Raw genomic sequence first — 14,528 nt, 5'->3', positions numbered from 1 at the left:
GGGCGCGCCGGCGAGGACGGACAGCGCGCACCGCCGGCGGGCCGAGGCGAGCCCGGAGTCGGAGCCGGCGCCGGTCCGCGGCGGGCGGGCGGGCGGGCGCGCACGGAGGGAGCCCCGGGCGGCGGGCGGCGCGCTGCGGGCCGAGCGAGGGGAGCCGTCTGGGGAATTTCTCGCGGTTCTGCCGGCCCGCCCGCTCTGCGCGTCTCCCTCCCTCTCAGGCGGATCTTGTAATCTGCATGTAGACGAAGGCGAGGAGGAGGAGGAGGAGGAGGAGGAGGAGGAAGGAGGCGCGGCGGCGGCGGCGCGTGCGGACGGGCTCGGCGGGGCGTCCTCCTCCACTGCCGGCTCCTCTGCGCGCCCAAATCCCTCAGATGTGATCTGATCAGCAATGCAGCGCCGACTGATGCGCCTGCCCCAAGGTCCGCGGCTGATCTTTCAGATACAATTTGAAGTTGATGCGTTGATTGGCACCCACTTGAGCGCCAGGCCCCGCCCTCGCCCCGTTGCCCCGCCCCTCCGCCGAGCACGTGGCTCCGCGAGCCTGCTCGCCCACTCCGCCCCGGCGGGCGTGCACTTGCGCGCCGCCGCCCGCCCGTGTGTGCGCGCGCGCGCGCGCGTGTGTGCTCGTGCGTGCGTGTGTGTGTGTGCGCGTGTGTATGTGTGTTTAATGTTTAGCAATGGGCTACTTTCAGAAAAACCGCGCCGCTGTATGACAAGCTGTCTACACGATTTTACAGCTGTCCAACATTGGGGTTTTGCTGTTTTGCTGCCTTGGTGTCTCCCCTTCACAGGAAAGGAAAAAGAGAGAGAGAGAGAGAGAGAGGGAGAAGGGGAGGGGGGGGGGGGGGGGGGAAGAGGCAAAGAACGAAAGGAAAGGAAAGGGATCAAGGGTTTTGGTCTTTCCCCCACTATTAACACGGACTCCTGGTTGCAATAACTCAGCCAGAAGCAGGACTTCGTCTTCTTGTTTGGCAGGTGATGGCGCAGGGCTGCGAAGCGCCCTCCAGTTTCCCCTCGCTCTCTGAAAGTGTTGCTCATTTGCTTATTTCCTATCGAACTGAAGCAACCAACACAAGCACAGTATCCTCCGCGCAGAATCGCACTGCTGGTGCTCCTTCCCAGAACCCGGGCTTGCTCCTTTGTGTCAGCGGAGATTGCATACTAATACAATTTCATAGGAGAGAAAGACGATCGCCCTTCCTCTCTTCCTCTCCGTGGTGGCAGCAAATAAACTTTTAAAAGCCTGTTTCATTCTCTGGGGTGGGCAGAAAAATTCTGTCTTGCTCTGGCTTTCCTTTCCTGTCCTGTCCTGTCCTTTCCCTGTCTGTCTTTCTGTCTGTCTGTCCGTCTATCTATCTAGCCTTTTTCGTGCGTGGCGCTGCACAGCCTCCCAATATGCCGTTTGCAAATGAAAGCGCAGACAGACCCACATCCATCTTGGAATCCACCCTGACTCAGCGCGCAGTGCGCTCTGAAGCGCCTCGCTGGCCACGGCCCGCTTCCAAACACCCCATGAGCCTCCAAGAAGCGGGGAAGCGCCGCGCCGCGCCGCCTCCTTTGTGTCACATGCCCCGGTGCGTGGACGCCCTCGGCCGGGCCCCGCTCGGGACTCCCCGGGCCGGGAGCGCCTCCCATCCCGCCTCTTGCTCCCGAGGGCCGGCGCCAGGCCTGCGCTGTCGCTGCGCGGGGAAGCGGGTCCCGCAACTTTGGAGACGGTCCTTTGCGCGGGAGGTTCCGCCTTTCCTTAGTCGGGGGGGCGTCCAGGCAGCAGCTCGAGGGCAGCATCCCGGGGCACCCGCCAAACGGGGGCTGGAGAGCCGCAGCCTCGAGCTCCCGCACGTTTACTCGGAAGTCAGCCCCGCCGAGCGCACCGGACTTTCTTCCAGGCTGGCCCGCATCGAATTCCGCAGCTGTCAGGAACGGATGGCGAACTGCGCGCACACGCGCCCCTCCCGCGGCGTATCCACCTTCCACTAAACCTGGAACTCCACAAACACCGGGCTTTTCTCCTCTTTTGTAAAATCATTTCTAGCCTGCCTTTCAGCCTCCAGAAAGGCTCCCAGCCGTGGCTTATGCCCTGAAAAAAATAAAAATCTAAAAATAGAAATTTTTAAGTGTGTGAAAGATTGAGAATGAGAAAGTGAGAGAGAAAATCAATCTAGAGTTGTCTTCCTTATGCAGAAGATTTACTTCTAAATAAGCTGCTCACACACATCGGCTGTACAATGCCCCCACATGCCAAAAAAAAAAAAAAAAAAAGAACCTGGCTAGAGATTGGCAGTAGCACATTCTCTTTAGAGCAATTTGCATTTGGGGCGTTTTGTATTCGTAAGGGCACCTTCTTTCTTGCTTGGTCTCCTAGGCCTCCTGGTCTGCGCACCTTAACTTGAAATGAAAAATTAAACTGAACACCTAAACCAGGAAGGATGACTAAAGCGAGCCGGTCTGTTCAGCAGATTCTCCACCCTGGCTGCGGGGCCCAACTCTCCGTGCCACAAGCCCTCCTGGAAAGCAGGACAGGAGCTTGTCCACCAATGAATGTCCTTGCTGCCCACCCGGGGTTTCTTCCTAGGAATTTCCAGGGGTTCTGCCCCTCAGAGAAACCCTCAACCTTCTGGCGTGGCCAGAATCCAAGAGGAGAAATATAAGATTTGGGGCACAACTGAGCCACCCCGAGGCAGTGCAAGTCTCATTCATTCCCATGGATTTCCACCCAGGGAAGTAAAATGCATGGGAAACCAACGAGGCTGGATCGAGGCATAAATCTCTCTACACAGCCAGAGAAATACATCCCCTGCACTTCTCACATTTATGCCATGACTAGAAATGATATCAAATTTATTAATTTTATACCATGACTATCGTTTATATACTATAAACGCCTGTATGGATGGAAATGCAAGGTCCCCATCGAGTAAACATGGATCCTTTTATTCCGATTGGCTTCAACGGGAGATCTGAACATACGCTTCAGCCCATCGCATTCCATGGGACTGCGAAGGATTCGCCAGCTCCTCTAGTCCACCCCATCCCAAGGAAGCGGCACAGAAAGCGGCCTGTAGCAAAGCCTTTTAGCTCCTGATGCGGAGTGAATCCAGATTGGACACACACTTTGTTCAGGGGGGTGGGGTGCCAGCTCTTCCGTTTCTGCAGAGAGATCCTTCCGGCGCGCTCCCTCTGGGGAGAATCGGGCTCCCTCTTTCCATAGTCCCTGCCGTGATCGTGTGAAGGGAGGGAGAGACGGGGGAAAGCGGATCAGCCCCAGAGCGCTTGAAAAACCCCTCTGGGAGGGGGAAACAAAAGCTACTTTCGGGGACAGAGGAGGGAGCAGCGTTTCTCTCATCCGGAAAATTGTCCGGCTAATGGGCGCGAGAGGAGGGAAGCGGACGGGCCGTCGGTGCTGCACAACGTCAAAGAACGGCGAGCAGGCGAGAGCTCGGAGCGGCCGGCCGGAGCACACTGAACCGGCTCTTCTGCCCGCCGCCCAGAAGCGATGCGGACGGGCGCGCGCACCAACGCGCGTGGCCCGGGCCCCTCTAGTCATCTCTGCCTCCTAGGCCACGGCAAGGCTTCCCCCTCGCTCCCGCGTTTCTCCGTGCTCTCTCTGGAATGGAGAAGAGCCCTTAATGCAGGGGTTTACCGTGGCCCCGATCCAGCCCTCTAAACGCCCCCTCCCCGCGCTGATTCTAAGGAAAGCGATTTCAGCGTTTGCTTCACTCTCCCAGCGAAATCCAGGGTGTTTCAAGGCGCTGAGTTTAGGATGGCTTTCAGGGCGAGCTTACTCGGGAGTCAGAACATTCCCCTTTCCCAGCTGAGTGGCGCTTCCTCCCAGCTAAATGAGCACAAGATTATATCGGTGTGGAGAAAGCCAGAATTCCCACCTGCTTTATCAGAAAGACGCCCCGATTTTCCCTAGGATTGTGTGTGCTTAGAATTGCAGAATTTAAATACTTTAATCCCCCTCCCCCCGATCCTCGCCCCTCCACACGTACACGCTGCCACAGTGACAAAACTCCCTTTCTCTCGGGCCAAGCTAGAAGCGCGATTCAGCTCGAGTGAACTCCAAGGATTTCGCAGGCGCTTCCTTCGCTCTTGGAAGGCTTCGCTCGCTCTGCGTGGATCGGGCTCACTCGGCGCATCTCGTGGCGCGCAGGTGGCCAGGAGATGCGCAAAGTTTTCTTCCACCCCGTATAAACAACACAGCAAAATCTGTCGTCTATGTATCTGTCCGTCTGTCATCGACTGTCAGTCTATTTCTGCAGTCCCAAAGTTTTACATTCCTAAATAGTTCTCATTAAAGGAAATGCAACTGATGCAACCAATCTCTTGGCTGAGATGAATTTCTTTCTCTTTCTCTTTCTCTTTCTCTTTCTCTTTCTCTTTCTCTTTCTCTCCTCTTCCTTCCTTCCTTCCTTCCTTCCTTCCTTCCTTCCTTCCTTCCTTCCTTCCTTCAGCCGAGCTGAGGAAAGAAACAAGGCTGGGATTAGAAGGCGGAGGGGCAGCGGAGGGGGAAAAGCCAAAAGGAGAAGCGGCGGAGAGACGACGCCAAAGCCGGGACGCATCGGCCAGGCCGAGCGGGTTTGTGTTCGGAAGCGCACGCCTCTTCCAAGGAGCCCAGTGCTCCGCTAGGAGCGCGTAGGTCTGCAGTGGGGAGCCGAGCGTTTGCTCTTTGCCGCCCATTGGCATGAATGGCCCCTCGAGGCAGCTTCCCCGGCAGCTCAGCCGAGCTTTGCGACAAGGAAAAGACCCCTCCAAAAGCGGACGCCGTGAAAGTTGAGAACCGGGAGGTCGCGGGGACTGGTATTACTGTGCATTTGGTGCGGGCCAGCTAATTCGTTCCAAAAATGGCTGCAGCGCTAAAGAAATACATAAATCCGTTCCATCCAACGGGAAAAAACGCAGCGCGTTTCGACAAGGGTTCGATAAGCGCTGGAAACCAGGCCTAGGGGTCGCTGCATGGTCGAATTTTAACCAAGGAGGGGAGTTTGGAAGGGGCTGGACGGGGTCTCGCGGGGCGGGCGCGCGGGGAGCGCCAGGGCGTAAAAGGCTCGCCCTGCAGCGCCGAGGTTTGCAGCGGGGCCGTGCAGGAGCAGCGCGGCCATTTGATCTGCTCCAGATGTTTTCCGGGAGCGTCGGCCGTGCCGCGCGGGGACCCTCCTCGCCCAGGTCGACGGAGGGCGCCGCGAAGCCCGACCGGCGTTGGCGCTGCCAGGCTGCCGAGGCGCGGGCTGGAAGGAGCGGCGGTGCGCCGCTGGTTTAAAAATATTGATGCTACTAATGGGCGCAGGACCGGCGTGAGGGTGGGCGCAGCTGCGGGGAGGTGCAGGCGGCCCAAAGGGACCCCAGGTCGAAGGAGAAGCGCTGGCATCCAACCCGGCCGCCTCGCCATTCGGGCCTCGCCATTCGCCCTGCCCGCAGGCGCGGACAGGCGTGCGATGGCGGGCCCGTTTATACGGAAGCCTTGCTCGTTTCTTCCCGTATTGCTTTGGGGGGAATTCTTCGGGGGGACCGAAGGACTGCAGTGCGTCAGGGGGGACTCCCCATTTTCTCTTTCTCCCCTCCGGAGGAGGCCCAAATGAATGTTGTTTTCTCGGGAGAGATTCACTGTGAGAAACTGGGGGAAAGGAATATGCGTAAAGATAATTCGCAAACTATTCTGAAAACAAGCCAAGCCTCCAACAATTATTGTGTTAAGGGAAATTTACACACACACACACACAGACTTGTACTCGTCACAGCATCAAACTGATTGCTTCATTTTTTCCCCCCTTTTCTTGCAATGGAGAGAAGGGTTGAAGGTCGATCAAAGGGCGAGCAAAAGGTTCGGGCACTTAGCAAGTCTCCTTGAATTCGGGGAAAGTGCATCACCTTGATAAGGTTTCATCTTGTCCCCAAATCTAGGGAGTGTCGGAGACAAGACGGGGGGGGGGAGCGGGTTGTTCCCCGCTCGGCTGGGAGGCGAGTCGCCCGGCCTCCTGGCGGGGCTTGCTTCCAAGGACTGGACTGGGCGAGCGCCCCGGGACCGCGGCGTCCACGCGCTGGGTCGGTTTGGGTTTGGCCTCTCCCAAGGGCCCGGCCTCTCGGAACACGAGCCGGGGACGCAGAGCGGCCGACCCGCAGCCGTGGTGGAGGATGACGCGTGGATTCCGCTCGCTTCCCCCGGGCCGCCGGGAGCAGGGCCCGGCTGGAGGCGCGCTGCCTCTCCGCCGTGCCGGGCTTGCGTTACGCAGAAGTAAGTCCCCCCGACACTGAAAGGGCTTCCCAGCCACCTCTGCCCAGGACTGGGGGCTTCCCGCTGGATTTTCCGGGGGGAAGGCTTCTCAGGTTTCCCTCCAGAAAGTTGGAGGTCCCAGTGGAAGAGGGAAGGGCGTGCTGCGGCGGGGTCCCGCTGCTCGGGCTCGGATCCCGCGGGGGCGGCTCCGGCTTACCCGAGCGGTGGACCGGGCCGTGCTTTCCCGGCTCTTCCGTGCTCAGCAAGTCCTCCGCGTGGCTGGCAGGGGAGGGGGCGGCTTTGGCGTCGGGGCCTGGGACGGGCTGCTTATCTGGCTTGGATTTATGAGCCTTGTTAAACACGCATTAGCACTTAACGCCTCCCACCCCACCCCGGAAGGGGCCGAGGCGCTGCGCCCCCGTCCCACCCTGGCGAACGCAGGGCGCGTGCCCGCTCCCTGTGGCACAGCGCGCAGTCTCGGCCCGCACCGCGTTGCGCCCCCGCGCGGGGTCTTTGACCCCCCCCAGCGCCCCCCCTTCTGCGGAACGGCAGCGACCGGCAGAGCTGAGCACCAGAAGGAAGCATTTCGCGCGGGGGTCCCTTACAACTTTCCTTCGGGCAGAGGAACAGCAAGAGGGGCTGTGGGAAACCGGGGAGCGATGGGGGGGGGGGTCGCCGGTGCACTTCCTACTCTGGACATAGCCTTGAAAATATTGTCTCAGCAGCAAAGAGATTCATCCCGCCCCCCACTCCGTGATTCAAAACTAGGAAAGATAAAACTCGGGAGAGCGGGGGAAAAAAAAAAAAAACTCTTCTTGGCTCAGAGTATAAACGTTTGGAGGCCACGATCCAGCCAAAGGAAAGCGCTTTTTCACGTCCCCTTGATTTTAGCGGGCGAGTTACGAAAACTCCTTTTCTCCCATTGAAAGCAATGGAAAAGCTATTTGGTTTTTAAATGCCACTTTTGGCCCTGTGGGCCCACCAAACCCCGCAAATATCAGCCCAGCGCTGAGAATTTAAAAGAAATATATTTTAAACTTTCTTTTCTGCGCAGGAGTGGGCTCCTGAAAATCCATTTTGAAATGCTAATGCTAATTGATTTCTTTCATACTAATGGCGATGTCTTATATTTTAAGTGGGGAGTATTTACTGCCTATTACAAATTAATATATGATATCAATGGCGTTAAAGACACCCCGGAATTCATTCTATTTTCTCAGCCCAGCAATGTTTATAGATCCACCTTTAATTAACAGAATGATTTCCATTCTCTCTCGCGAAGGATTCTGCATCTTCTTAGACGGACTTTTAGGGCTCTCTAGATCTCCCCCCGCCCCCCACACACACTGCCTGCCTGTCTCTCTTTCCCACCCAGCCGTGAGTTCTGCATCTTGGGGGGGGGGGGTACCCAATTGCCCTGCCAGCTGCGGATGTATTCATTTGTTCTGCCGCCTTGTTCCTGCGGGGCTGCATTATGCCGGGCTTTTATAATTATTATTATTTTAATTAGGGCCTCTTCGCATTGCCTTCGCGGCTGTCCCAAGCCGGCGCTGTCCCGGAGGGCGGCGAAGCCCGTTCCTGCGGCGCGCGTGGAGTCCCGCCGCCGACGCCGCTCGCAAGCCCGGCCGCGTCCCGCGGGCGATCGCCCCGCGCCTGACACTTGCGTGGGGGGCACGCCAGGGTCTCGCCCGTCTGGCAGCTGGAGGGAGCCCGGGGGGGGGGGGCGGAGGCAGCGCCTCCCCTTGGTGGCCCGCCTGGTGCGCAGGGCAGAGAGCGGCCGGGAGGGGACGGGCGACCCGGGGAGACCGGAGGGGGTCCCTGGGATTCTGTGCAGAGCCTGTAGCGAAATCAGGTCTTCCTTCCCTCCCCGCCGCTCCTCCCCTCTCCTGGCTTCCCAATCCTCACCTGCGTTTGTGCCATTCATTCCTCCAGCGTTCTGTTCTGTTTCCCTGCCAATCCCTCCTCCTCTAAGATTAGACTGTAATCTCTTTGGGGCAGAGAACTGTCTCTTCCCAGTCTCCACTGATGGGGGTCTTTCCACAAAGCCAGAGAAAGAACGAAACCATTTGGTGTTTTGCAAGCAAAAGGGACCCTGTGCAGACTGGCATGGCAGATGCAGCTCAGGGCGAATGCACAGCCGAGTGGTCGCTCAGTGGTTGTTTGTCCTGGTCGCTAGAAGGAGCCTCCAGTGCTAGAAGCAGTGTACCTTTGAAAACCCACTTCAGGGAAGCAGGTCATGGCCAAATTGCCTCTTTTTGTCGTCTTCTCAGAAACAACTGGTGGACCAGTCGTGGAAGCAGGATACGGAGCAGGACGGGCCATGGATCTTACCCAGACTGACTTTTTAGCTACCCTTCCAATGAGCAGAAGGGAGCTGCTGTTGCCATTTTCATGGCACTTCAAAATCTATCCTGTGAGGCAGGCCAGTGCATTTCAGGTCTGGAACAAGGGGTGAAGGTGACCAGAACATTGCTTTCTCTCATTGCTGAACTTTCCGGGCTATTCTGAAATCCGCTGTCCTTTTAAGGAATGAGTATATAAACCATGCAACCACTGTAGATACCCACAATATCATACCCTTTCTTACCATCTCCTCCTATTTGGTCACCCACCTTCCTTTTCCCCCCAAATGGCACAGATATGCATGGGAATAATGGGTTTACCTGTCTGGAAGACTACAAAGCCCATGCTGTGCTCTAACCAAAGGAACATGCTTATGCATGCACGTGTGTGGGTAGGGAAGGAGAGCCCAGCGAGCGCTGCGACTTGAGGCAAGAATCGACCAAATGGCAAATTGGCCGCTGGAGCTGACCAAATAAATCACCTGGTCCTTCCACCATGTGGTAGTTTGAGGCTGTGGGAGTTAGTCCGAGAAGCAGAAGCGACCAAAACCAACCTTAGCCCCTGGGACCAGCGGGAGGTTTGAAGCCTCTCAGGCAAAAGCTCCCCTCCCAGTCCGGGGAGAGCCCTCCTGCTTTTTCCTACAAACAGGATCTCTTCTGGATGCCTCCAATTTGCTCTGTAGGGCGCCTAAAAGGTGGGAAGTGCTCCCACAGACATCTGCAGCCAGCTCTGTCCGTCCAAGTTATGCTTTGGGCTTGGCCTCTGGCACTTTTTTCCTTTCCGACAAGGATCTCAAGGGCGTCCAAGCAACGCTCCTCCAGCCTCCGGATCCTTTCTGGTCCTCTTCTGCTGATCCCAACCTTGCCAGTTGTGCGATGCCTCCAGAGCCCACACTTTCTAGGTTTGGTCTGTCTCACAGGACTTGCCTGCAGCCTATTTCTAATTCCGCCACCTTTCTTGGTGCCCATCTTCTGTGGGGGATACTTCTGTGTTATTGTTATGGTTGTTGTTATATCCTACTTTCCCCCCTTTATGGGACTCAAGATGGCTCCATGCACTTCCCAGCTGCCTCCCTTCCAGGCTCAGGTCAGGCCCAGACCTGCTTAGCCTCAAAATGGTGGACACCGTAGGCAGCTTCAGACCATACTCTGGGCACATCTGTATGTGATGCTCAAAGATCTGCCATGAATTGTCTGCTCTAGAATTGTGGCTGGTTGGGTAGCTAATCCAGGGGACATTTCAGTGAATACCAGGCAATTGTGGCATGGTTACCTTATTAAACAACCTTTATGTGCTGTATTTCTGACTGGTTTTACTCTTTCTTGCCATTCCTTCTGGTCACCGTTCTCTAATGCCATGTCACCAGGGATACCGTAAGGAACAGTTTTCTTCAGTTTGCTTATTTATTTGTTTATTTGTCGATTTATATCCTGTCTTTTTCCTACAAAGGGCTCAAGGCAGCTTGCATCATTCTCCTCCTCCATCTTATCCCCACAACAACAACCCTGTGAGGGAGGTTGGGCTGAGAGTCTGTGACTGGCCCAAAGTCACCCACTTGGCTCCATGGCTGAGCAGGGACTAGAACCCGGATCACCTGAGTCCCAGTCCCATGCTCTTAACCATCACACCACACTGGCTCTCAGGAAAGTTCTTTGCTTTCTGATAAGGACTTTCCAAAGATTTTTCAGATTTCTTCGTAATTGGACTGGAAAGAACGTGGGATTTTAGACAAAACAAAGCTGAAAAGTGAATGTGGGAGAAGGTTACACTGATACTTGTGTTCACCAAGGCTTCGTTTCTAAATGTCTGGGTTTGAATTCCTCTTTATTTGGCCATATTTCCCATGATGCATTAGGACTTCCACCTGTTTTGCTTTTACGCACTGCACATGCACATGGCGGGCATGTCGTGAGCGGAGCTGGCTAGAACGGGGGGGGGGTCAGACTAGATGGCCCAGGAGGCCCCTTCTGACTTGCTCTGTTTCTCTGTTTCGATGTTTAACAACAGTACAAAGGCAGGTGCAACATGGGCCTTGCCATTCCAGGAACAGTTGTATCAACTGAACTTGGCCAACAGATGAATGGTTCATTTTTTAAAAAGTTACATAATTATATTTTAATTTTGAAAAATAAGAACATAACAAAAGGTTCGCATGTCTTTATAAACAGGATGGAAAGACTTTGAGATGCAAAAGAGAAAGTGAACCTGACAAATTCACTGGTAGCTTTGGAAATGTTAGTATTTGCAACCACTTTTGTGTATTCTTTCTAAATGCAGAGAGCATATTCTTTTTATTAAGTATGCCATTTTAAAAGCATAATCCTATGCATGTATTTACAGAAGTAAGCCCTGTTGAATAAGTTTGTATGGGATTGTGGCCTTAATTGGTTTAATCAATAGATTAAGGAATAAAAACTTCAGTGGATTGATCTATGTGTTACTGGTGGTGAATGTTAATCAGCAAGGACCACATTTTAATTGGAGGAACTGTGACTTAAAGGCATACTTGTGTGTTGGTGCATCACAATTATAGGGAATTAAGAAACATTAAGGCTTATCTTTTTTGTTTTTAAAGTTGTAATTTATCTCACATTTTCCAGGGTCTCAGAGAGGCACTTCTGTATCAAAGTTTTGGCAACAGATTTGTTTCAAAGCTCAAGTAGGCAGGTTTGCTTGGAAGTGGCTTCCACTGAGGTCAATGGGATTTACTTCAAAGCAAGTATGGGTTGGACTGTGGCCTTAATTAATTAACTGATTAATTAGTTAAAAAGGTAGGCAACTGAGCCACTAAAAGTTCTTTTACCTGTTGACAGTTCTGCTGTTTATTTCCCATGATTAAAACTGATTCTTCATTTGGGGGAAGAATTGGAATGAAATTCTTCTGTATCAGTCACTTACTAATGCCATGTGATCACAATGACCAGTATTTGCACAGAGGCATATGACCTGGTCAAACATGTACTCGCAAACATCATTTTTTTTTTAACCATAGGGGCAGCCCTCCCTTGCCCTCAGTGATGTCATCACAGCACAAAATCTGATTGGCTGCACAGCACTGTAAACATGATCATAGCAAAGAACCTATTGCTCTAATTACTAACAGCTCTATTGGCTCTTCTTAATAACTTCACTATTTTTTAATATCTTTAGGGTTTTAATATTCAATTATGTTGATCGTCCATTGTAATTTTAGGGTAATGTTATTTTTGGCAGTGAGAGGTGTGTGCATTGACAGGGCCTTTGTCCATTAGGTGATGTATATTAACTCAGTAAGTAAATGTGTGGATACCGAAATAAATGCGCCCCAACTCTGTCTCGTAACCCCTTTTCCAGCACTCAATTTTTTTGGGTGGAAGGAAGTTTCTCAGTCAATAGCAGGCAAAGAGAACCCTGAAAGTTCATTCATCTTGTTCACACTGAATTTTTGCCCCACCCCAAGGTAGCTCACAAGATCTCCTCGTCTCCATTTTGTCCTGAGAACAACAGCTGTGCCAGGCAGGTTAGGCTGAGGGTCTGTGACTGGAGGGGGCTTCAGGCCTATGTGGGGACTAGACCCCTGATCTCCCATGTCCCAGTCTAACCATTATTCCACACAGGCCCTCCTTCACTTCCCCCCTGCCCCAGTTTAGGCTGCAGATTCTTAAAAGAGTGAATGAAACCTGGTGCTACATCTCGTAGTAACAAATAGCTATTTTTTGAAGGATTCCCATGGAGATGTGCATAAATTGTTTCCATCAGCGGACAGGGACCTGGCTTCCTCTCGCAGAGTGTTGGACTCTTCCATTCAGATCTGATTTATGGGGCTTGTTAAGTGCTCATTATTTCTTAAAACCCTTTTTTCCAGCAGGGGCTGCAAAACTGTCCCTATTGGAAACAAGGCATGTGACATGGATCGCCAGAAGACACCCACTTTAAGTCTTTAAACTCAAATGGGATTCCCTCCAGTTGAGCTTTGGGAACATTCTGCAGCAATCCCATGCATGTTTACTTGTGAGTAAGTCCCTTCATTCTCAGTGGGCTTTCCTTTGCGTGTACATGCAAGGTTTGCACTGCCAAGAATCAAAGATGCAATTTTATCAATTTGGTTCAGAACAGCTGAACTGGAATCTCAGATGAGTGTTTTTATGCAATTTGCAACTCATTCAGTGAAGTGGCTGGACTCCACTGCCCGAATTAACAGCCGGGAATGAAAATGAATAAACTGGTAGAAGATGCAGTACTTGGGGGGAGAAGTGTAACTTCACATTGAAGAAAAGGAGACTCCAATATTCTTAGAAAGGAAAAAGGATATATTTTGAACATAACTTTAGAAATAGATTTGAGACACTATCTACAAAATATAGGCTTGCCTATCCTACTGAATTACACTTTACACTATTTCTCAATCTCATTCCTGGTAGATTGTGCCCAGTTTTAGAAAAAAATCCAGTAATTAACCATGATCTTAAAATCCATCTTCTTTAAATTGGAACTTTAAAATATATTCTCAATTTCTGATTTAGGCTGGAGTGACTTTAGATGTGCCCAAAGGTTTGGTAATGCTAGGTGAAATGTGTGAAGTTTTTCCTTCTAATTGGCTATTCTGAACCACCTAGAAACTTTCAGTATAGAAATCAATCAATCAATCAATCAATTAATATGCCAAACTATAGTTGAATCTTCTTATTATGAAAAAAGAGATAGACCATGTACCACAGTCCACAAGTAGAAATGGAAATATCTGGCAATTTCACTTTCTTCTACATTTGACCTTTTAAACAGTAGGTTCTTTCTGTCTCAAATATGGGAAAATGCGTGGATTTGGGTAAACTGAAACCAAATTTTCATCTCGTCCTTGCCGTGGAATGTTGGCACCGTGGTCTGAGCAATAGCGCTCTTTGCTCCCTTTCATGCATAGAATTGGTGATGCGTGTGGTTTTTCAGACCTAGCTTTTACATACAGTTTTAAAAAGTACCATTTCACACATGTCCCCTAAGGCCGTAATAGGGATTATTGGCTTATGGAAACCAACCTTCATCATCCTTCCCATCATCCTTCATATCTATATTTTCAATGTTCTACAAGTGGGCCTTTTCACAGCCTCATTAGGTAGGTCAGGAGTGCGTAGTCTATTTTCTTTACTATGGTATTTTAAAAACACACACTCAGGACATCTTACGGTTTAACTAAACTGGGCAAAAGGCTCTTGAGTGTGCATAGTTGAGCTGGTGTCGCAGTTAAGACCCATTCATTTCAATGGGACCATTCTAAGTAGGACGAACTTGATTTAACTAATCTCAAGCAGCAGTTTGAGATTTTAAGTGGGCTTCTATTGTATAGAAAGGATGCTGTGCTCCACTTTGTTTTATTGTAAGACAATCCTGAGATCATTTGGTAGTGCGAAGTATACAACAATTTTAAATAAATAAAATCAGATATAATGCACGGGTTCCACTTAGGGTTGTTAGCTCAGCAAGCCTTTGTCAACATCTCAGGAAGCAGCAGGTTTAGTAGGTGATTGGCCACTGGTCACTGGTAGACTAGACTTGATTTTGTAGGCCAAAACTATTGTTTTCCTATAAGAATGGGGTGGGTGATCAGAAGCTGAGAGATGAACCGAGTGGGGCCACCTCACTGAACATCTGAACTAGGACCTTCCAATTCATCAGCCAAGGTGCTATGCTGCACCGGCTCTTGTCCAACAGGAGTGGAAGATGCTTGATTTACTCTGAATAACTTCAGAACTGGATACCTGAGTGAGCACCTTCTCCATTACTAACACTTGAGGTCTTCAGACGCCATGTTGCTCAAGGTTCCACATGGATGTTTGGCCAGACTGCACTCTACCTGGAGAAGCATTTTCAGGCTAGTATCTTCATTTCTGTGGAACTCCCTCCCTCTGCAGGTCAAGCAGCCCCCAACGTTCCATGACTTGGCATTTCTGAAAACCGGAGAACCTCCTGGTCTAACCAGTGATGGTTTTATTGATGCATT

General features: G+C 51.9%; 1 protein-coding gene across 1 annotated transcript in view; it reads right to left on the bottom strand.

The window, feature by feature from the left end:
• The window catches only part of IRX1 (iroquois homeobox 1), a 13,660-nt gene extending 5,211 nt beyond the window's left edge, over positions 1-8,449 (bottom strand). Inside the window, 1 exon segment of the mRNA XM_044442827.1 lies at positions 8,376-8,449. Within this exon segment, the coding sequence (XP_044298762.1) occupies positions 8,376-8,449 (74 nt within the window).
• Positions 8,450-14,528: the final 6,079 nt, after the last annotated feature.

The sequence above is a fragment of the Varanus komodoensis genome, unplaced genomic scaffold (genome assembly GCF_004798865.1).
Source record: "Varanus komodoensis strain SLA01 unplaced genomic scaffold, ASM479886v1 scaffold40, whole genome shotgun sequence".
Taxonomy (NCBI): domain Eukaryota; kingdom Metazoa; phylum Chordata; class Lepidosauria; order Squamata; family Varanidae; genus Varanus; species Varanus komodoensis.
This window is presented reverse-complemented; position numbering and strand designations above follow the sequence as displayed.